This window comes from Gymnoscopelus braueri, assembly GCF_963280865.1.
Source record: "Gymnoscopelus braueri genome assembly, chromosome: 1".
Lineage (NCBI taxonomy): Eukaryota > Metazoa > Chordata > Actinopteri > Myctophiformes > Myctophidae > Gymnoscopelus > Gymnoscopelus braueri.
Genome location: NC_137603.1, coordinates 45478318 through 45499983, shown reverse-complemented (window position 1 = coordinate 45499983; position 21666 = coordinate 45478318). Strand labels below are relative to the sequence as shown.

The 21666-nt window shown below is 41.2% G+C and overlaps 1 protein-coding gene across 3 annotated transcripts; it reads left to right on the top strand.

The window, feature by feature from the left end:
- The first annotated feature begins 669 nt into the window (after positions 1 to 669).
- Positions 670 to 19722, top strand: taf1b (TATA box binding protein (Tbp)-associated factor, RNA polymerase I, B). 3 transcript variants are annotated; one of them, XM_080431430.1, is made up of 15 exons: positions 670 to 783; positions 1678 to 1776; positions 7680 to 7773; positions 11306 to 11409; positions 11572 to 11670; positions 11978 to 12077; positions 12653 to 12833; positions 14045 to 14144; positions 14423 to 14570; positions 14842 to 15013; positions 15298 to 15341; positions 16089 to 16179; positions 16444 to 16514; positions 16742 to 16979; positions 18287 to 19722. In XM_080431430.1, the coding sequence occupies exons 1-15, from the start codon at positions 769 to 771 to the stop codon at positions 18519 to 18521; spliced, it is 1791 nt and encodes a 596-aa protein (XP_080287556.1). In that variant the 5' UTR covers positions 670 to 768; the 3' UTR covers positions 18522 to 19722. The 3 variants fall into 3 exon arrangements, with proteins under 3 accessions (XP_080287556.1, XP_080287555.1, XP_080287554.1); XM_080431429.1 differs by lacking the exons at positions 670 to 783; positions 1678 to 1776; positions 7680 to 7773 and adding an exon at positions 9107 to 10940 and having other exon boundaries at positions 11572 to 11667; positions 18287 to 19720; XM_080431428.1 differs by lacking the exons at positions 670 to 783; positions 1678 to 1776; positions 7680 to 7773 and adding an exon at positions 9107 to 10940 and having other exon boundaries at positions 18287 to 19720.
- The last annotated feature ends 1944 nt before the right edge of the window (positions 19723 to 21666 follow it).

The window sequence follows — 21666 nt, the reverse complement described above, 5'->3', positions numbered from 1 at the left end:
TTAAACAAGCTTAGTGCTTAATGAGGGTTTCCAGTTTAGTAGACCTTGTATTGTGAATTTGTACTTCCATGTACTGTTATGTACTGTCATGTACTATTCTCATGTCTTTCTAAATAAACTACATCAATCAATCAATCAATTTACCTATTCTGACGTCACTCGTCCATCCCCTGGTTCGTAAAGTAATTTCGCTATGGAGAATAACATTGGTTCATCTTAGAATCGTCTCATATAAGAATTGTGCTCCAAAAATAAACAAACTGTCTCGGCGATATTGTCAGAGAGGTGGCTCTGTATCGTTTATGATAGTCAGTCACTCACTCACATCTAATTCGTCGGAAGTAACATTCGCGTTTTCTCACCGTCAGTTGATGGTTCATATCCGTGAGAGTAAAACCGCCGGGATCATTTGTTTATTTTTGGAACACAGTTCTTATTGGACGCGATATTAAACACGTCTATGGGAATTCAGAACGGGGGGGGGGGGGGACCGCGACCCAGGTAGGATGTGTAAATTACGTCAGACTTCGGTGCTCTATGGACCAGAGCTAGGAACGCAACCATTGAGTTCTTCTGTGTTCATGGCCGGAAGAGATTTGAATGTAACACAAGGGAAACGCTGTGTTAGCGAGGGGAAGTGACGAAATTCCACTTCCCGCAAAAGTCTAAACAACACAACGTGTTCTCATGATGTGAATTGAACTGAACGAAGCTACGTTTAGAAAGTAAAATTGGATAGAAACAGCTTAAACATGTACTGCTGAAATCATGGACGACGAAGCGGTGGGTTGAGCTAATGTGCTTTTTTTTAAAACCTATACAATACAACTGTATAAGCGATTCATAACAGTTTTAGAGATGTGAGTATGAGAGAGATTGAATGCCGCAAATCGACAAAAGTAAACTAGGTTCTGTGATGTGAATGAAGTTCGCATTCTCTCCAAACCGTTACAACCTCTCCTCCTGGATTGATCATATGAAACAGACATTAAAGCTAAAGACGTTGTAAAGTTGTTGTAAGAGATAGAGATGAGCCTCTTGTGGACTAGAGCAGTGGTTCTCAAAGTGGGTTCTAGGAACTCTCTGGGTTCCTTTTAGGGGTTCTAAATTGACCCTTACAAGTCTGTAACTCTGACAATATACAAATGGAACCAAAGTGACCCGTTAGGGTCCATTTGGTTCCATTTGTACACTGTAAGTGGAGACCTTGAAATGTAAAGGTTTGAGAACCACTGGACTAGAGGCTCCTGTGGCTGTGGATAACTTTAGTAGAGTATGTTTTTCTGCTCAGAATGTCAAAGGTTATGCTAAGGGTTTAGATTTCATATAAACAAAAACAGTACAGTACCATGTAATCAGAGTTCAAGACCTGGTCTATGTGTGTTGTAATTCTATGTTTGAGAATCATCAATCATCAGGTTTACAGGTGTAAAGAAGTGGGTGATTTAAAAAAAAAAAAAGTTTTACCTCTCAATATGATTGACAGGGACAGGGCCTGTCATGCAATAGGAATTATATTAGAGAGGCAATAATTATTATTTGTAAAGTATATTGTTTATCTGACCAAAACCTCAGGAGTTCAGTGGCCTGTTTGACCACTGAACTCCTGTAATACACAAAGTTTAACATTTTGTGATGAGCCCTGGTATTAAGGGTATTGTTGTACCCCTCTTTCAGAGTGCATACAGAGTACCATGTGAGCAGTGCTCAGCAGTGGACTGGGGCATCTCAGATGAAGGCAGATACTACTGCAGGACCTGCCTTAATGTTATCGAGGTGAGGAACGCTGAGGACCCATTGAACCTCAACTTACTGCAAAGTCCACTTGTCTACTCTACTCTCAGGGCGCTTTCACACTATGGTCCCGGGTGCGCACCCCGGACCACATGGCAGATGTTGTGGTAGTGTGAACGTAGCGAACCGTTCCCCGTAACGCATCACCGTACCGTACCCGAAACCACCTTGGGAGGTAGTCTCGGGTCCGATTGCTGCGGAGTCGGGAACGGAACGCGGCAGTGTGAATCCATCCGTTCCAAGAGAAGGAAGTGGACTGCTAATCATATATCATTTATATATTTTTTATAATGACGCATTATTTTAGCTGGGTTATACCTTCTCATAGTTCTACTTGAATGTTGACAAGAAATAATAATCCCGCTAGTGTTTGAGTAGCGCGAGCCGTGAAAAATATATGTGTGGCGAACGTATTTATAAGGATAAATACACCAAGGATTAGTCTGTGACGTCACACCAAGGATGCGTCCGTGACGCCAATATCATATTAACAGGCGACGTTACATTTCGAGGTTTCAAAGACCAGTGCACACACTGCTTTGGTTGTGTATTGTTGATCTGTTGTTATTATAACTCAAGACAACGTCAGGAACACAGTCAAACTTTATTATTCACTCTAGAGTGACTTTTCTTCTGTGAATGACATTCGCTCTCCCAAAGCCCCATAGTCAACAGCGCCCCCATGAGGCACATATTTACCATTACTGTTCAATGAAAATGGTCTCGAGTGCTTTAGAATCTTGGCCAGTGTGAATGCTGGCCAGCCAAGCGTACTCGGGAACGGTTTGATTCAAACGAACCCAGTCTGAAACCGCCCTTAGAGACCATGCCCTACCCCTTACACAAGACATGTCTGTTTCCAGTGCCAGGCTACCCTTGTTAATACGAATTTGTTCTTAATTAAAGGACCATATGGCTTTGATTGATTGATTGATTGATGTAGTTTATTTAGAAAGACATGAGAATAGTACATGACAGTACATAACAGTACATGGAAGTACAAATTCACAATACAAGGTCTACTAAACTGGAAACCCTCATTAAGCATTACGCTTGTTTAAGATGAGGACCCCATGCACACAAATCATGATGAAATATAAGAGGCAGGCAGATATACACACTACTATACAGAATGTCATACAATCAGCTTTCAGGTTACTGGTATGACGAGAGAAAAAAAATATATATATATATATATATACAAAAGAGGAAAATGAAAGAGGGGGGGGGGGGGTAGGGAGGGGTAGGTTAAGACTTAGACAGGGGCCATTTTCGAATTGCAGCCTCCTGAAGGTGTATCTTTAGGGCAGTTTTGAAAGTGAGTAGGGTTTTACACTCCTTTACTCCTTTTGGTAGGGCATTCCACATTTTTGATGAATAGCATGAGAATGAGTTCATACCCTTAGTTGAGCCAAATCTGGGTTGAACATGATCAGTGGAGCTGCCTCTGGTGTTATGATCATGGACTTCATTAACATTTTTGAAGTATTTTGACAAATACAGGGGGATCCCAATGTTGTGGTGTATCTTGAAGACCAGGCCCATAGCAAGTTGCTGTACTCTGTCCTCAACCCTAAGCCATCCAATCCTAGCAAAATGAGCAGGGGTTAGATGGGTTCTGTGATTGAGGCCAAGAAGTAGCCTTACAAGTTTGTTTTGGGATGTTTGGAGCCTTGTTTTTAAGGCCTTGGAGGTGTTGTGATACCATGAAGTGCATGCATAATCATAATGACCTTGAATGAGGGCCCCTGCAAGAATCTTCAGAGTATTCTTACTGACTAGGCGATCAATCCTCCACAAATAGCGTGTTGTTCGGTTGACATTTTTGATCACTTTTTCGGCGTTTTTGTTACCGGAGAGGTTTGCCTCCAAGATGGAGCCCAGGTAGGTAATTTCATCCTTTCTTTTGATGACATTATCACCCACTTTGATCGTGAAACTCTCTGCCTTGCTAAGGTTAGGACTGGACCCAAAGAGGATGGATTCAGTTTTACCCAGGTGTAAAGAAAGTTTGTTGTCAGAGAGCCAGATGCAGATCTTGTTGAGTTCGGAGCTGAGAGTTTTCTCAACCTGCAGCCTGTCCCTGTCCGAGACTAGCAGGGCCGAGTCATCTGCGAACAGGAACAGCTTGCAGTCGCAGGCCGATGACATGTCATTCACATATATCAGGAACAGTAAAGGTCCTAGTATACTTCCTTGTGGGACACCACAAGTCACAGGGAGGGGGGGGGACTGGGTGCCGTTTACTTCCACCACTTGCTCCCTCCCTTCCAGGTAGGATCTCATCCAGTTCACTGACGTATCATCAAAACCTATTGCTTTGAGCTTATTGATCATAATTGGGTGATTGACGGTGTCAAAGGCCTTTTGGAGGTCCAGCATGACCATGCCGCAATATTTGCCCTTGTCGACATCTTGTTTGATAGAGTCGTTCAAATAGAGAAGGCATGTGTCAGTGGAGTGGTTTGTTCTGAAACCAGATTGGAATTTGTAAATTAGATTTTTTTCGGCAAGATACTTATCGACCTGTTCATAGACTATTTTTTCCATGACTTTCGAGATGGAGCTAAGAATAGAAATAGGGCGGTAGTTGCCAGGGTCTAATTTGTTTCCTTTTTTGTACAGAGGGGTCACCCTTGCTTTTTTGAAATCGTTAGGGACCCGTCCCTGTATGATGGAGAGGTTTATTATGTGGGTAATGATTGGAGCAATGGAGGCGGCCGAGTCTTTTAGAAATTTGGCGGGGATATTGTCGAGGCCTGTGGCTTTGTGTTGATGAAGAGCACTCAATTTTTTAAACACCTCTTCTGTTTTCACAGGGGAGAGTTTAAAATCATCTTTCCGTACACCCTGTTTTTTGTAAAATGAGTCAACATGTTCTTCACCATAGCACCCAGAGTGAGGGGGAAGTTTTTCAACCAAATCTGAGGTTATGGTCGTGAAGAATATGTTGAGGATTTTACTCACTTCATGTTTGGATGTGATGAGAGTGTCATTCACCTTGAGGCTTATGTTTGTAAACCTGGTTTTCAATTTCTTGCTGCAGCCTAGTAGGTTGTTGAATAGCTTCCAAAGCTCTCGTGGTTTGCTTTTATTTTCCTCAATTTTGTCATCGAGGAAGCTTTTTTCTGCTAGTTCGAGCATGCGATTAACCTTGTTTCTTAGCTTGTTTCTTTCTTTTACAAGTTTAGCTACGTGGGATTCGAGACCTTTGTTAAAACACCTGGCGAGTTTGATCCTACCTTTATGAAGCTCAGAACACTTTTTGTTTCTGACCTTCATGGCAGTAAGGATGTCCGAATTCATCCATGGTACCGGGCGGGATTTGACCATGACGGTTTTCATGGGGGCCACACTGTCCAAAATTTGAATGAATTTGGTTTTGAAACCAAGCCAAGATTCGTCTACCTGTGTGCTGTTTAGTACGTCGGACCAGTCCAGTTCCTCTAGCCTGCGATCTAAGTCCTCACTCTTATAGTTTTTGAGGTCTCTGATCGTGACTGATTTGTGGTAACCGTTCTTAGGTTTACGTTTCTTTCTGGTGCAGAAGATCATGTTATGATCAGATATGCCACAGGTAGAAACACCACTATTGAGGATTTTGTCCTTGTCCGTTGCTAGAATGAGATCTATGGTAGTTTGAGTGGAAACACACAGCCTTGTGGGCTGGGTGATTAGCTGGTGGAGTGAGTGCCGATGACAAAACCCCTTGAATGACTTATACACTGACGCTTCCTTACAGAGCATGTCTGTGTTAAAGTCACCAAGAAGAATCGTCTCCGCACACTCCACCTTAGCTAAACACTCCTCAAGTCTTTCATAGAAATCAGTCTGGTTAGGAGGTCTGTATATGGTACCGACTAGCACAGGCTTGGAATTTTTAAAAATGATCTCGACCCACACAGCTTCAATGGCTGCATCCTTCAGGTCTTCGCGAAGGATGCACTCATTGTCAATATGTACATACATGCATACACCACCTCCGTTTCTCCCATTAATGCTCCTATCATTTCTGAAAAGTTTGTAATTTTCAATTTCAATCTCAATGTCCTTTATCGTATGATCAAGTTTAGTTTCAGAGAAAGTTAAAATGTCAACCTTACCATCATAAAACATCTGCTTGATTTGTGTTAGCTTGTTTCCTACAAGGGAATTCACATTGAGGTGAATCATGTGCAAGCCAACACCAAACGATTTGATCATTTGATCAATGGAGATGTGTTTGTCCACAGAGATATCAAGTTGAGGAGCAGTATCGAGGGGGGAGGGGGGTGTTGTGGTGTTAGCGTCCATCAAAGCATCTGTTCCGTCGTAGGCAACTAGCTGTGGGGGTTGGGGGGCGGTGGGGGGCCTTTGTCTGGTTCTCGGAGGTAAGCAACCAGCTGTGGAGCTTGGGGGGTGGGGGGATGGGGGGGGCCTTCGTCTGTGTTCTCGGTGGTCCATCCTGGTCCCTGCGCCGCCTGAAGCCACCAGAAGATGTGTCCGTGGATCGGCTTCTTCGGTCGCGCAGCGTCTCTCCGTAGGACTTCGTGGTGCGTCGAGGACGGCTGCGGTGTCGATGTAGTCCGAGGGTGCGTTGGCTTGCTGGGACAGAAAGCTTGCGGTGTTAGCCTGGCGTTGTTGTTGTTCCCCGTTGCCGTTGGCAACGTTAGCAACGTTAGCAACGCTAGCTACGTTGGCAAAGTTTTCCTCCCTCGCCAGACGGGCAGAAGTTTGCCTGGTGGTAACTGGGCCTGGGTTAACGTGGATATCACCCGACAGGAGAAGAAATAGGATGATTATATATCTTCTGTCCATGCGTCCTGTCGGGGGCGCGTTCTTCTTTCTAGCCGAATTCATGGCCAGGAGCGTATGGAGAGCTCCAGCTGCGAATCCCAGATGTTTCGTTGATTCTGTCGAGCCGATCAGATAGAAGTCGGAGTGTTTTTCGTTTTTCATTTCCCGTGGATTCCCCTTTTCTGTCTCCATCAGGTGTAGATTCTGTGGATATTCGAGGAATGAATCCGTCGTCCACAGAAGGATGAAGATGAGAATTAAATCCAGTGAAAAACTGGCAAAAATGTTGCCGTGAGTGCGAGAGCTCGTTCGCCCGAGAGCTCGTTCGTGAGAGCTCGGTCGGGAGCTAGTTCGCATGCGACCGTCCATCTCGGCGTCTAGACTAGACCGAGATACTCCAGACTAGACCGAGATACTCTGTATCTCGGTCTGGCTGTCAGTGCCAGACTGACTGGCTGTCAGTGTCTATTCACAACTTTGGCTAAACGTTTTTGTAAATGGCTATATTCTTAGATTTTGCCTTTGCTTACATTTTTGCTGTAATCATTAAATCAACATTTTGCTTATTGTACCTCTATGAATGAGTGACAAATAAACCTCTCGTGATTGATAGAACATGACAGAATAATAGAGCAATTGTTGGCTAAACCTCATTGGCACTGCATGGTTAAAGTCATGGATGTTTGAATTTTGCATCAGTATTTTCTCCATGGCCAATTCTTGGCAGGACTTTTAAAATCATTCTGCGTTTAACATGCATTAAATCACAACAATAACATAACGTTGGCAAAAAAGCAACTGCAAAGTGAAAAGTCGTGCTTTGGATTAGTTATCTCAAGCAAGCTTCAAGTCTCTGCAAGTTGATTTTCATACCATACTGAGATGAATGGAATCCAATGGCTTCCTCAAAATTCAGCCAAAATGTATTGTTTTGGTGAATGGTCAGCATTGACTGGTTAGATAAAGGTGCAACTAACGTCCAACTAATTTCAGTGGAGCAAGTCACATTTATTGCATCTAATTTAAATTCTTAACACATTAGTGCCAAAGGTCAATTTATTCACCAAAATACAGTAAATGTTTTGTTCGATTTGATTGTATTCTTCCAGAGAACCAGGGAGATTGAGGACCCCTCACTCCATTTTGGTTTCAGTAGGATTACCACCATCAGCAAAGCAGCCAGTGCACGCCATCAACAAGCTGGTTAGTTACTCACCAGGATGTTATAATAATCATAATCGCTCATTTAATAACACATCATGACACACAAACAGGTGGAAGGCAGGAGTTTTGTTTTGCTGTTTGACTGTAAGTTTAAAATGTGTAAGATGACATAAGAATCAACTTTATTGTCACATCACAGGTTTACCGATGTAAAACATTGGGTGAAATTTGTTTTTGTGCAAGCTCCATCGTTTTTGTTATTCAAAAATATCCTGTACACAGTATATTTAGTGAATATATGAATGAATATACTATGTGACTGACTATCACCAAGGAATTTAAGAATGGATTTGTGTACAGCTATACGTTGCCAGCAGTGAATATATGAATGAAAACCATCAATGTTCATGAGTATGATCATGAGAAGGTAATATGTATGTAGAAGCGACTAGGAAGTTTGAAGGAAAGAAGACTAAGTGAGATTGACACTGGTGGATGGATAGTTGGTATGGAGTTTGGACCAGCATACTGTATCACTGCATGGACAGTGATAAAAGTACACACATGATGCAGCATGCTTATGCCTCCAAGCGGCCATCAAGATTTAGAGAATAGCGTGACGCACGCAGTGGTGGAAAGTAACTAAGTACATGTACTCAAGTACTGTAGGCTACTTAAGTAAAATTTTGAGGTACTTTTACTTTACAATTTTCCAATCTTTTACTTTTACCCCACCCATTTTGATACCAATACTTGTGTACTTTTACATACATTTTTAATTCCGGACTTTTACTTGTAACAGTAGTCTGCATTGCAGTATTGATACTTTTACTTAAGTAAAACCTTTGAGTACTTTTTCCACCACTGGACACTGTTCGGATAGTTGGTATGGAGTTTGGACCATTTTAATGTACAGTATATCACTGCATGGACAGTGATGAAAGTACACACATGCAGCACGCTTACGCCTCCAAGCGGCCATCAAGATGTCGAGAATAGCGCGATGAACGTTACGCAATCACGTAACAGTGTTGCCATGACCGCTTATTATAGGCGACTTTGGGCTTGTTTTTCTGTAAATTTGCTTGTAAATATTGGTGGTTGCTTTTTTTTAACAACTTGTTTCCAACGTGTAGTTGTTTATTTAGGCTTGCTTCCTAAATGTTATGACCAGTGGTTCTTAAACATTTTCATGTCAAGGACCCCCAAATTGTCTGTAAATTTGAAAATAAGTTGTGCTAGGGACCTTTGTACCAGATTTGTGTTGTTAAAATGTTTCAACCGTACCCTAGTAGTCGCTTCTTTGGGGCTTTTTTTCATAGACCTGGTTCCTTATTTCTCTCTCAGAATCTGGCAACACTATAACGTAACTCGACGTAACCACGCCGTGAAAGATAACACCACGTGTTACTGTCATGGCCGCTGTAGTGGAGTCATTTAATAAACATGCTATTGCTAACTAGTCATGTAAACCAGACAGCGAAGAAACAATCGTTCCCAAGGATACAACGTTGTAGTTGAGAAGACATTAGTATAAACCTGTCTGCTCTGCAGTCCGCACGCGAGCCAAGACGGGCTATTTGACTGAATTAGCATTAGCCACATGTTGCCCACATCCTGCACCTTGCAGACAGAAGTTTTGTGTAATATGTCGCAGATTACTACGCATCCAACGGACAAATTATCTAAAAACAAAAATGGAGAAAAGAGGAAAAAAATATTCACGGATGTTGAAAACATCGAGCCAGCGGAATGTGTCCCGCCGATCTCTGAACGGAAGAAACTTAAAAAGAAAAACAATGAAGCCAAACTGAAGTTAAATGAACAGCAACAAGAGTCTCAAACAACCAGGGAGGAGGACAACTGTTCTTCAAACGACACACCGAATAAGAGACTGAAAGTAGCCAAGGAGAGACATGAAGGAGCTGATAACCAAGATCTAAACGATGACCATGGACGTAAACAACCGCAGGCTTGTAATGCTCCAGAAGACTGTTTAGTGTGTCAAAGAAAAGAAAAGAAGAAAAAAAAAAAATCTAAAACTATCCAGGAGTTAAATGATGTAAACATGGAGGCAGTTGAAGGTGACGAACCACAGAGCCAAACCAGTGATGGTGGTTTAATGTTGGACACACCAGTGTCAAAGAAAAGAAAGGTTGAAAAGTGCAAAGAAAAGAAGAAAAACACAGAGCCTGGCAATGCTTCAAATAGTGAAAATCTCCAACAGTCAGAATGTGAGGAACCCAGTTTAGCATTAGACACACCACGGATAAAGAAGAGGAAGAAGGAAAAAATGAATGACTCCAAGAAAAACATAGAGAATAAAGACGACCAAGATGTAATAATAGATGAGGAACGGAGCACTGATTTGTCCTCATCCCAAATCAATGTTGAGGGATCTGCTCCAAAACCCAATTTGATGTTTGACACACCACGGAAAAAGAAGAGGAAAAAGGATAAAGGGAAGGTAAATGATGAAAACACAGAGCCAGTGGAAGGTGACAAGCCACAGGCCCAAATCAGTGATTGTGTTTCAACTCCACCAGTCGGTTTAATGTTGGACATGCCAACGTCAAAGAAAAAGCATAACAAACTCAATGAAAAGAAGAAAAACACAGAGACCGGCAATACTTTAAATAGTGAAGATCTCCAACAGTCACAATGTGAGGAACCCAGTTTGACATTAGACACACCGTTGATCAAGAAGAGGAAAAAGGATAAACGGAGTAAAGACCCTCAGAAAAACGAAGAGAAAAAAGACAGCCAGGATGTAGATAAGGAACAGACCACTGATTTGTCTTCTGCAAACGTCGGTGACACACTGTCTCAGAAAATAAAGGATAAAAAAGTCAAGGACAAATCAGAAAGCAACAAAAATCTGGAGCATCTGCCCTCCCAGGCCAGAGATGTCAGTCCTCCTCCTGTCGACACTGCAATGCTCCACGCTCCAACACGGAAGAAAAAGAAAAAGGAGAGAAAGGAGAAATGTGAAAACAAGAACCAAGAGTTAAATGATGATCTGGAGTCAACAGTGTGTGAAGCTCCAGCTGAGGAAACATCTGATGTAACTCTGATGAAGAAAAGAAAGAGAGATAAAACATCAGAGAAAAGCAAGAAAAATAAAACAAAGACAGATAAAACATCAAAGAAGAAGTCTATCTCCTGGTCAGACTTCTTTTCTATCCACGAGATTCCTCTAGCAAAACGTGAGGATGCTCATTGAACAAACTGACTAACTAATGATTGAAGCCAGTAATGTTTTCTTGCCCGAAAAAACAAAGAAATTGAAATTAGTCGTAGAAGAATGGATTCAGAGTGTATGCTATGCTTATGATTTATTTGCTACAGAAGTGGTTGTGTAGTATATGGCTGCATGCATTATACTTTATTCGTTATGAAATCGGAATAGTCTAAACATTTATAACACTAAAGGGTGTTAATTTTTTGGTTTGTTAATTGTGTTGTTTAAAATGAAACACTGCACCCAAACATCTACAGACTTTAGGTTTATTTAAATCAGAATCAGAGGAGAGTACCTGTCTGAAACATGCAATTTGTTCATGTGTTTCAGAATCTGGCCCACGGAAACGGTGGATGGTCTGTGAGGGCTTTCAGATCATCCTGAAGCATCAAGCTGAAGCTCTACTGAAGCTCGGAGTGAATCCCTATTTTAAGGTTTTACAGTCTGACATTCTGACTGTCTTATCATTCTGTGTACTTGTTATTCTTCCTGCCTGTCTGTAACTGATAGATTTATGTTGTCCAAAGCAACTTCGAATATGAGAAATCATAGAGTTTCAGTTCATCTCAAGCTGTGTTACTTATGTTTTAATCTAGGATGTATTGTGTCAGCTGTGGAGGATGTACCTGCAGACCAGTCGACAGGCGTACACAAACAATCCCATACGGCATTCACAGTTGAAAAGGGCGATGGTGGTGAGTGATATATGGTATTTCCACCAGCGTCATAAATGTTTGGACACTTGTTTTTAGACCCTTATGCTTTCACTTAAGAATAACAGTCGATCGCAATGTGATCGGCTGTGAGCTTGTGGATCAGCTATTTTTGGCAAAAAGATTTGGTGTAGATGGGAAAAACTGTGCGGAACCCTGGGGGACACCTGTCAATGAAGAATATAGGGTTTAAGTGGTTAATTTATTTTATATATCAGAGGTTATGCAGTAGGATATATCAGAGAGCCTAACCTGTTGTCTTTGTCGATTTGTGTCTTTTTTCCCTCAGCGGTCTCAGAGCAGTGATACAGTTGGTATGGACTCTTCCTTCCTGTCCAGCGAGGATGACAGGGGCACAGACATGTTCTCAGACACAGGCGAGACCTCAGGTTGGAACACAGGGGTTCTGATCCCTGACGTGATAAATGTTTCAGTAAAACTAGAAGGTTCATGTGCTCAGTGGAGTGCATTCTGTGTCTGCACCTGGAAATATGTGGCCAGTCTATGATGTATGATATGACATACTGCATCTATGACGTTACATATGACACCGTATTTGGACAAGGTTTCAACCTGATCCGAATGCCTTGGACTATGATCATTATGATATTAAAGTTAAAATATTTCAAGAGAGGTAGTTTATTGGCCTACTGGCAGTGTGCACCTGACATTTGGTGCTGATCGGTCCAATGGTTTGCGATATTAGCCGTGGACACATACACACACTCACACAGACGGACACAAACTGGTGGAGATAACCATAAGAGGACTGTTGATAAACATGCTTGCCTAGAGGTTAGAGATGTGGGCTTGTGACAAGAAGGTTGTTGGTTCAAAACTTGCACCATGTTTTGAAAATTCTAGGAAGGATAGTGAATGGGTAACATCCTCCATTCCTCTTTTAGCTTTCTACTCTTGTCCCAATATTCTCTTTTTTATGCTGTGACTGCTCCTTCTCTTACAGGAGAAGAGACGGAAGATAGTGAATGCGAATCTGTGATTTCGGGTTCCTTCGATGCAGCAAAGTACCTGACCAAGTGTCGGAGAAGAGCCGGGAGTCTCTTGAGCATGCGTAAGACGCTGGCCCTCTGTTACCTGGCCCTTGTCTGGTGCAGAGAGGGCATCACTTTGTCTGAACTACTCAGGTTGGTACCATGCATTAAACAAACATTTAACTTACAACTTAATTTATTCTCAACAAGCAAGCTTGGGATATTTTGCATATTTTCCTAGCAAATGTCGGATTACTAGTTCTAAATAAATTAGCCAATAAATCAAATCAAGATTTTTTTGCAGTGAGATTATCTCTGCAGAAGTCAGCACTTTATGGTAAAATACGATTAGTCATTCAAACATGAAGCTGCACTGGCATCTTGCTGTGTAAAACCAGCAATGCCATTGTGTGAAAGTTGCATTGTAGATTATCTAAGATTCACTCTTGGTTACACCAACATTGTTCTTGTCAAGTAGGTTTGTAGCAATTAGTGAAGATCTTAAAGATCTTTATGTCCATTTAGAGTCAAGCCAACTGTAAACTGGCCACTGCCTTGCGTTGTCTCACAAGCAAATAGAAATAATGATCTTTAAAATAGTTCACCTAGTATGTACTGCTTGACGAGAACAATGTTTTACCCATAACTTAATCAGCTATACATTTCACTGACATCTCGTCTCTGAAGAAAGTGAAAAGTGAAACTCTCATAGCTATTGCTGATGATCTAGGCATGTAAAAATAACGATTAAGTATTTATTAAGACAACTATGTCCATTCATAACCCAGACAGTCACTACCACCCAAATTTGGGCATAGTTTCAGCCCAGTCAGAGCCCAATTGACATCTGATTATGAAAATGTAAAGGTAAATATTTCCAAAAGTATAAACATATATGGAAAGAATATTGCGGAGGTACTTCTGTGGCCGACTCACAGTGTGCACAAGCAGTTTGGCGCTGATCAGTCAAGAGGTTTGCAAGATTAGCTCCAGAAAGACTAGACACCAGCAGAGCCACGCCATAAAAATGAAACATCTGAATGTTTAAATTATGCTTGCATTGCAACCTGCTTAATAACGAGTGTACACATATTAGGATATTTGGAATTGGCCATCTGTGGTGCATAGGGAATATCTGAATATTAATGAAAGTTGTGACATAATTGATTTTCCCAGACCCAGTACATCACTCAGACTGGTGACGCCCTGAGACTGGCTAAACATTGTACTAATTTAACTTATGAAGCGCAAGTGTCATTTAGCATAGATGCCATGAAGAATGCCATTACTTAACTGTTCTGTCAGTGATGTCATTGAACACATTTTTGATACACACAGTTGTTTGTATTGTGCTCTGTCTATAGGTTTGTCAGTGAAGGTCACATCCCCTATGTGAACGCACATGACCTTTTTCCAGAAGACATGAAACCCACTGGCAGAGATACTCTATTCTTCAAGATGACGGTGAGTGTTCTACACAAACAACCAGAAGGTCTGTCCCCTCGAAAGTAGACTCTGCTTCAATGTGCATGTCATCACAAAGGCAAATGTTCCTTCAGGTGTTTGGCCCCATCTGAAAGCCCCCTGTACCCCTCGACACTGGGCTCCTCCCAACTGTCCCTGTTGGGAGGAGCTGTTTATTGTTTCATTGTTTATTTTTTTATTAGAGCCAATGGTTTCAGTGGCAGAGAAGCTGACTGAGATTGTGTATGTGTTTGTGTTTGTGTGTGTGGGGGTTCCAGTCCATTCCTCTCTATAAGGATGTGCATAAAGAAGCCCAGACCCTGGCTATATTCATGGGCCTGCCCCGCTTCCCTCCAATCAGCAGTCAGTGTCTGCTGCACCCTGCTAGGCTCAGTCTTAGATACCTCACACACATCAACCTGCCTGGTAACACACACACACACACACACACACACACACACACACACACACACACACACACACACACACACACACACACACACACACACACACACACACTCTCTCTGTCTCCAGATCATTTGTATGAATCGGTGTGTACAATGTTATATCTGTCTCCAGATCTTCTGTATCAGTGGGTGCATAAAGTTGAATGCTGTTGTGTCTGAATGCTGATCAGCGGGATGAGTGGGTGTATAAAATTGACGTTAGTATTGACGTTAGTTCTTTCTGTCTCCAGATCAGCTGTATGAATGGGTGTGCTGGGTGATAGAAAAGGCTGGTTTATCAGATGAGTCCATCAACACGATGGATCCTATGAACTCTCCTCTTCCTCGCTATGACTTGCAGACTGCTGCCACCATCATCGTCACAATGAAACTGCTCTTTGGTTTCAACGACCACACAGAATGGTAACATTCACACACTCACACTTTTAAGGAACATGCTGTCAACATTTCACATTTTAGTTAAACTGGATCGGCAGCATTGATGCTGTTGTGTTTACTTGGTTTGTACTATAGAAATACACTTGCCATGCCTTGCATTGAGAGTTGTCTGTTAATGAGGTTGGGTTTGTAAATGATAACAGATTGATTGATAAGCTGAGAATACCAAGGCATTCATTGAATCATGCCATGTTTTAATTCTCTGTACTGCGTTTACTCCACAATCATGATTCATGTTTGTCTTTCAGGGTTTTATCCAGCAAGGCAGGGGACATGGATAAACAACACCCAGGTAGGTTTCGCTAGGTCTGTAAAACCAGCTAGATTACTGGCATTCACTGAGCTTTTTTTTTTTTATCCCTTATTGTGTCTTTTGGTGTTTTAGACACGTTTCCACTGCATATTATCTAGTCAACTTAATTCTACTTGCATTATGCAAATGCTGTCTGGAAATGGTATCTATTTCACATGTACAGTCAAACTAAATGAGTTCCTGATAACATTTTAGGTGAGAAATGGGTCATGCAGTTGCTCAGAATTGATTTATCATCATTTATTATAAATAGTCTACACGTTTTCACAGTATTTAGGAGCTTCCATGCTGTCCATCATGACAGTCACGCTGATGACAATTGTCTCTGACCAATCAGTAGTCTGCAGTGTTTTCATATCACCTTTTGGTGTCGTCTCAGTTCGCTTGGAACCTCGACAGATGCAAAAAAAAGTACCAGGTACTTTGGCCTAACTGAAAAACGAAAAAGGCAAGGCGAGTTGAGCAGCACCATGCTGCAGGAAAGCACCTTTTGGGTGTATGATTACATTATTACATAATAAATTCTCTTGAAACGTGCAAGTGGCAGTTTGCGGGTATCTCTCCTTCTTTGATCTACTGTTTGTCGCTTAGGCACCGGCTAAGACTGACTGGGTGTGCTTTTCCACTAGAATTCCACCACAGTGAAACCTAAACCTTTAAAGTGACTTTAAACTTGTGGCACAATGAACATTGTGAAGTTTCATTCTGTAACTTTATTTCTAACAGAGCAGAAGAGTTTTAATTTGAGGAGGTGGTACAGACTTTTACAGACTGCCCTGACTAGAGCCACACACACACGGAAACAGTTCACTGCTAGGTAAGACTTGTTGCGAGATGATGATGATAGTAATAATAATAGTTATTTTCAGAAAGTTCAGAAATACCAACAATGGCATTTTAATTCCATAGCTCTGTATAAAAACAGGTTTCACAGACAATAATGAAAACTAAAACAAGAAAGTATTTTTACAAACTATTTTGTTTATGTGATATAATATAAGTATGATGGAAATAGTATTATTAGTATGTTTGTCAATTTATTACCAAACTGTTTCAGTGCATGTTTTCTTCACTGTTACAGGAAACAGTGGACACACAAAAAAGCTCTTCTTAGAGGAAAGGGTTGTGACTCTGTTATTCTGAAACATAGAAGTAAGTGCTTTATATGTTATTGTCTTCATTTATTTGCTGATATGTTGAGCAGGTTAGCTGTGAAATATCTCCTACATATTTGTCAGCTTTATTTTCCACAGTGTAAAGCTTTTTCGTTGTTATTTCATTGTTACTATTTTGTGAAAACAAATTTAGTGTATATCCTGCCAAACGCCAGTAAAAAGCATAATTATACTGACATCGGTTTCATTCAATGGTGTGTCCAGGAGTGGTAGAGCAGCTTCAGTCTTCCTTTGAGGCGGTTTCAGGCCGGGCCACGGGGCCCCAGCCCTCCTCTCCCTCCAGCTTTATCTTCCGTTGGGGGGGCGATGAAGTTAAGGGTAGGTCAGACGGGCCGAGTCTTCATGAGCAGAGCCTGAACTGTGTGTCAGCTCAGAGGAGAGCAGCCCTGAAACTCTTCAACACAAAGTACTGGCACGCCGACCTGAAGAACTGTAAGCAAACGTGAGTAAAACACAGTCTGAATCCGATTATAATATGATTGGAGTGGGGTGGGGGCACCAATTTCCACCCCCTCTCTCCACCGTGACATAAATGCCTTTCACTCATACACTATAACATGTAAGTTTTCCAGACTTACATGTTACTTAAATGAAACTCATGAATAAATGTTGCCTGTTAAATAATTTATTCAAGATTCAAGGTTACTTTGTTTTGTCTCCCTTGGGAGAAATTTGTCTTGGACACACAGACCAGCAGCATACATACACAATACCATCCAGTACAAGACGAACAATAAGTGACATGTACAACCCATTTACCTTCTGCCTCGCCGTCTGCCCGCCATTGAGGAGTGTAATTGACAGAGGGACAAAAGAGTACTTGTACCTATTATAGCTCCACGCATGGGCCCTGTACCTCCTACCGGCAGTAACCTATACTCAGGATATATAGTACATGAGAGGGGCCAGACACAATTTTGTTAGCCTGCCCATGGTAGACTGCTCAAAAATGATCTGGGGGTGTGGACGTACCCATAATCTTCCCTGCCATTTTGACCAATCTAAAGATCTCAGATTTATTCTTTACCGTCAGGTTTCCGAACCAACTGGTGATACCATATCTTACAATTCACATAATTGACACTAGCTCTGTAAAAGATCAGCATTATGTTTCTACATCCACCAAAGAGTCTAAGCCTACTGAGAAAATGAAGGCGCCGGTGTTGTATTTTTCCACACACACTTGTCACATGAGTGTGCCAGCTCATTTCCCAATCAATCTGTACTCCTAGATATTTATAGGAGGTGACCTGTTTGATGTCATGACCATGTATGGTGATCATGGTGGTCTCCTATAGACCTGGGAGTGGGATCCACCACAATCTCCTCGGTTTTCCTTACATTAATTTGTAGGTGATCACACCATCCTACAAACCTGTCCACTCCAGTTGTATGGCTACTGATGTCACATTCACTTGTGAGTAGACTGAGGATAACGGTGTCATCAGAGAACTTAACTACACACTGATTGGGTTGTGAGCTGACACAATCATTTGTCTATAAAGTGAACAAAAGGCACGAGCTAACTGTAGAATGCACATGCAAAATGGTTTTGATCACCAGCTGATTCAATAATGATTTAGCATGTATGAACTATACTCAGTCATTTCTAGGTTGTTATTCTATTGCTTCTCACCTTCTGCAGTAGTAGATAGTAAAGTCATGTTTATTCCAAATATAGTATGATTCAATTACTGTAAGAACAATGCTGTGTCAGTTCTCAGTGTGTCTGTGTTGTCATCATTGTAGGTTAAAATGTAAGAGCCATTATAAGGAGCTGGAGTCATCCGTGCTACCTAGAAGCTATGTTTGGCTGCTGGAGCTCTTCTCCTTCCTGCTGGAGGTGAGAGCAGCCACCCTACATGAAGAGGTGAAGAGCGTGGAGAGGAAGCTCTTCAAACACCGGATCCACGCGAAGAAGAGCCTTAGGTGCAGGAGATGGAGGCACTGGTGGAGAACCAGAGGACATGCAATCAAAGTGTGAGGCAGATGAGCAAGGCACTACTGGAGCTTCCACTTTCAATGACTGCTAAGTGGGTTCAAACCCATGTTTCATTACAGAAGTGTCACACTCACACATCAACATTCATTCATCGACTGAGAGACACCCAGTGGGGTTTCTGGGATCAGCAAATTGATATCTGGGTGAGAGTTGTGACTTAACAGAGAAGGTTGCATTGTGAGTAATTAGGCTGCTAAAAGAACTGCTTTAAGAACTACTTTAACTTCACCCAAAAAATTACTTATTTTCTATCAGTTACACACCTCATAAAGCCTTGAATTCATGGATATTATTTTATTTTTGTTGCATTCCTAAGCCAATAATTTGATGACCGGCGAAGTCTCAAAGAGTCTCCATTGAGTCACCGCCGGTCATCAAATGATTGGCCCTGGAATGCAACAAACAAAGAAATCTCCATGAATTCAAGGCGTCATGGGGTGTGTCATTGATAGAAAATAAATATTTCTTGGGGTGAACTACTCCTTTAAGGGAGGACAGTTGTGTTTGAATTGTGACATGTAGTGTGTTCACATGTTAATCTGTACAGGTTTGTTCTACAAACACCGACAGGAATTGTAAATAGTGAAACAAGAGGATAATGAAAGCAGATTAACCACTTGAACCCTACTTGACCGTGGTCCTCCATGGCTCTATACCAGATCCACTAGAGTCTAGAATTTCCCTCTACACCTCTTTGCCCAAAATAGTCAACGTGTCTCAAGCTTTTACATCTTATTTTCGGTGAATGTGTGCCTCAGAAATGACACTAGGGTTCATGTGGTTAAATCCTGCCCTGACAAAAGCATTGTTTGTACAGAAAAGGATAACTTATTTTTTACATATTGTTCAAATGGAAGTGAAGTTTTTGTAAAGTTTTCAATAAATCTTTCCTTTTAAGGTGAATTGTACACCGTTCAAAGGTGGACGTGCTTTTTTAAGTCATATTTTGTTCGTTCCATGTGCATGGTGTATAGAAAGAGAACGCACTTTGAATAAGATAGATTGTTGATTGTTTTCCCAGCGATGCCTTAAACAGTTAAGCCATAATAAACAATCTACAAGCTGACCAAGCATCGTATCAGAACGCATTGTTCGCTTGTAGATCTGCAATTTTTTAAAAACTTTAAACAATGTTATCCTATGCCAAAAATAGGGACACCAGGTTGAAAGTGGTTAAAGGATGACTTCACCCATCGTCAACCTATCTTCATATAATTATTAAATTCTATGTCCAATTTTCTCATTGAAAGTCATGTAACTGTATTAGCCTGGTAAACCACCCGGTCGCGGAAATCTTAGGTTGAAATCAAATCAAATGCAATTTCCGTGACCGGGTGGCCAGGCTAGTACTGTATAGACATAAGGACAGTGCTTGAACTGGAACAAAAGTTACAGGAATTGTTCATCGACATTTTGGCCAGAAAATCGGTGAATGCTATTCATCTTCAGTCTTTTTCAGCAGGAAATAAAATGGCAGTTATGTGGACACTGCTCAATGCCACCAGACCTAAACAAATCTTTGTCCATCCAAATGTTACATGTTATTCTTTTCAGATAATTGGTACACCCCCTGGACATGATGCCAGTACTGTATGTCACAGGGACTTAACCCCAAACCAACCCTTGATGCCGAGTTTCAATCAGGGAGGCATTGGGTACCAAATTTGTAGTCTTTGGTATGACTCTGCCGGGGATTGAACCCCAACCTCCAGTCTCGGAGGACACATGTTTTGATGTGTAATCAAAATTGAACCACCTCATAAATGCATCTTTTGCTCGGTATAATGAAGGGATAAACCTTATAATTAAATGTACACATTTCTTTTAAGGAAAATGAAAACTAACTATGAATAGAAAAAGTACATGAAAGAATTACGGCCCCCTCAAGCATTAGAAGGACAATATCAGTCACCAGAATCAAGGACGTGTGTTTTCAATGAATCTAACATGGTTAAAATGGTTTATATTGGAAGGTGTCTGATGAATTGAATATCAAATATCTAAGTACTGACTCAAGCAACTTAAGAACGGTCTGGGGTGCACACAAAAGCCTGAGTAGACATTGAAATTACCCCAAACATGTTTGGCAGTGAAATATCCCATTAACCAACGCCTTAGTCGTACAATGGTGTCACGTGCCGAAAATAGCCAATTTACAAGCTCACAATGTGACACGTGAGCTTGTAGCTGTTTAAAAAATTGTTGAAATTATTTTTTTACATTTTGTTTTTGCCATGAATGATGACATGAAATGAAGTCCACGATCAATAACACCAGAGGCAGCTCCACGGATCATGTTCAACCCAGATTTGGGTTTAAACAAGGTTAGTGCTTTATGAGCCTTCCAGTTTAGTAGACCTTGTATTGTGAATTTGTACTTCCATTTACTGTTGTTCTCATGTCTTACTAAAAAAAGTACATCAATCAGTCATGTAAATGTAAATAACTGTATATCATCAACCCCTACGATAACATAAATGATCATCTACAATTCACCACTGAACTAGAAAAGTAAAGTCCACTGAGTTTGCTTCATTGGCTGTTTATAAAGTAAATCATAGATAAGTAAACTGAAACAGAAACGGTCCTACCTATACTCATTATTTCCCTTTTGATAGGTTGAAAATATATTATTGTTCTCCCCATATTTTTGTCTCTTATAAGAACTGAAAATGAGTCGATAAAAAAAAAGGTTCACCGTCTGCAACCTAATTTATTCATTGACGACGAATGTATCCATACAATTATGGTTTCCTTATGCAGGAAAGATAGTTTACCTTTTCAGAGCACATCACTGCATAACTTAAAATGTTCAGACAAGCTTTTGTCTCAATGTTATTTGTGATGCAATTCTGTGATATTGTCACATATCCTTTCAAACTAATTTGGTGGTGGATGTGTGGATTTGGGACAGGTTATGAGTCAATAGTCTGGAAACAATATTTTTCTTATTTCCATACTTACCCAGACCTGGAAATGACTCAAATCAAATTCCATACTTACCCAGACCTGGAAATGACTCAAATCAAATTCCACACTTGTGTAGGAACCTATGGATCCCTGTTTACAGCTCTATGCTGCTCCCTGGTGCCAGCTGTAAAACATTACAGGTGTCAAAATTCTAGAA

What these genes read in the sequence shown, in the direction of transcription:
- taf1b (XM_080431428.1), top strand. Translation starts at nt 9,338, where the DNA reads ATGTTGCCCACATCCTGCACCTTGCAGACAGAAGTTTTGTGTAATATG. An exon ending in CGAGATTCCTCTAGCAAAAC is followed by an intron (nt 10,941 to 11,305) that starts GTGAGGATGCTC and finishes CATGTGTTTCAG; the next exon opens with AATCTGGCCCACGGAAACGG. An exon ending in CGGAAACAGTTCACTGCTAG is followed by an intron (nt 16,180 to 16,443) that starts GTAAGACTTGTT and finishes TCACTGTTACAG; the next exon opens with GAAACAGTGGACACACAAAA.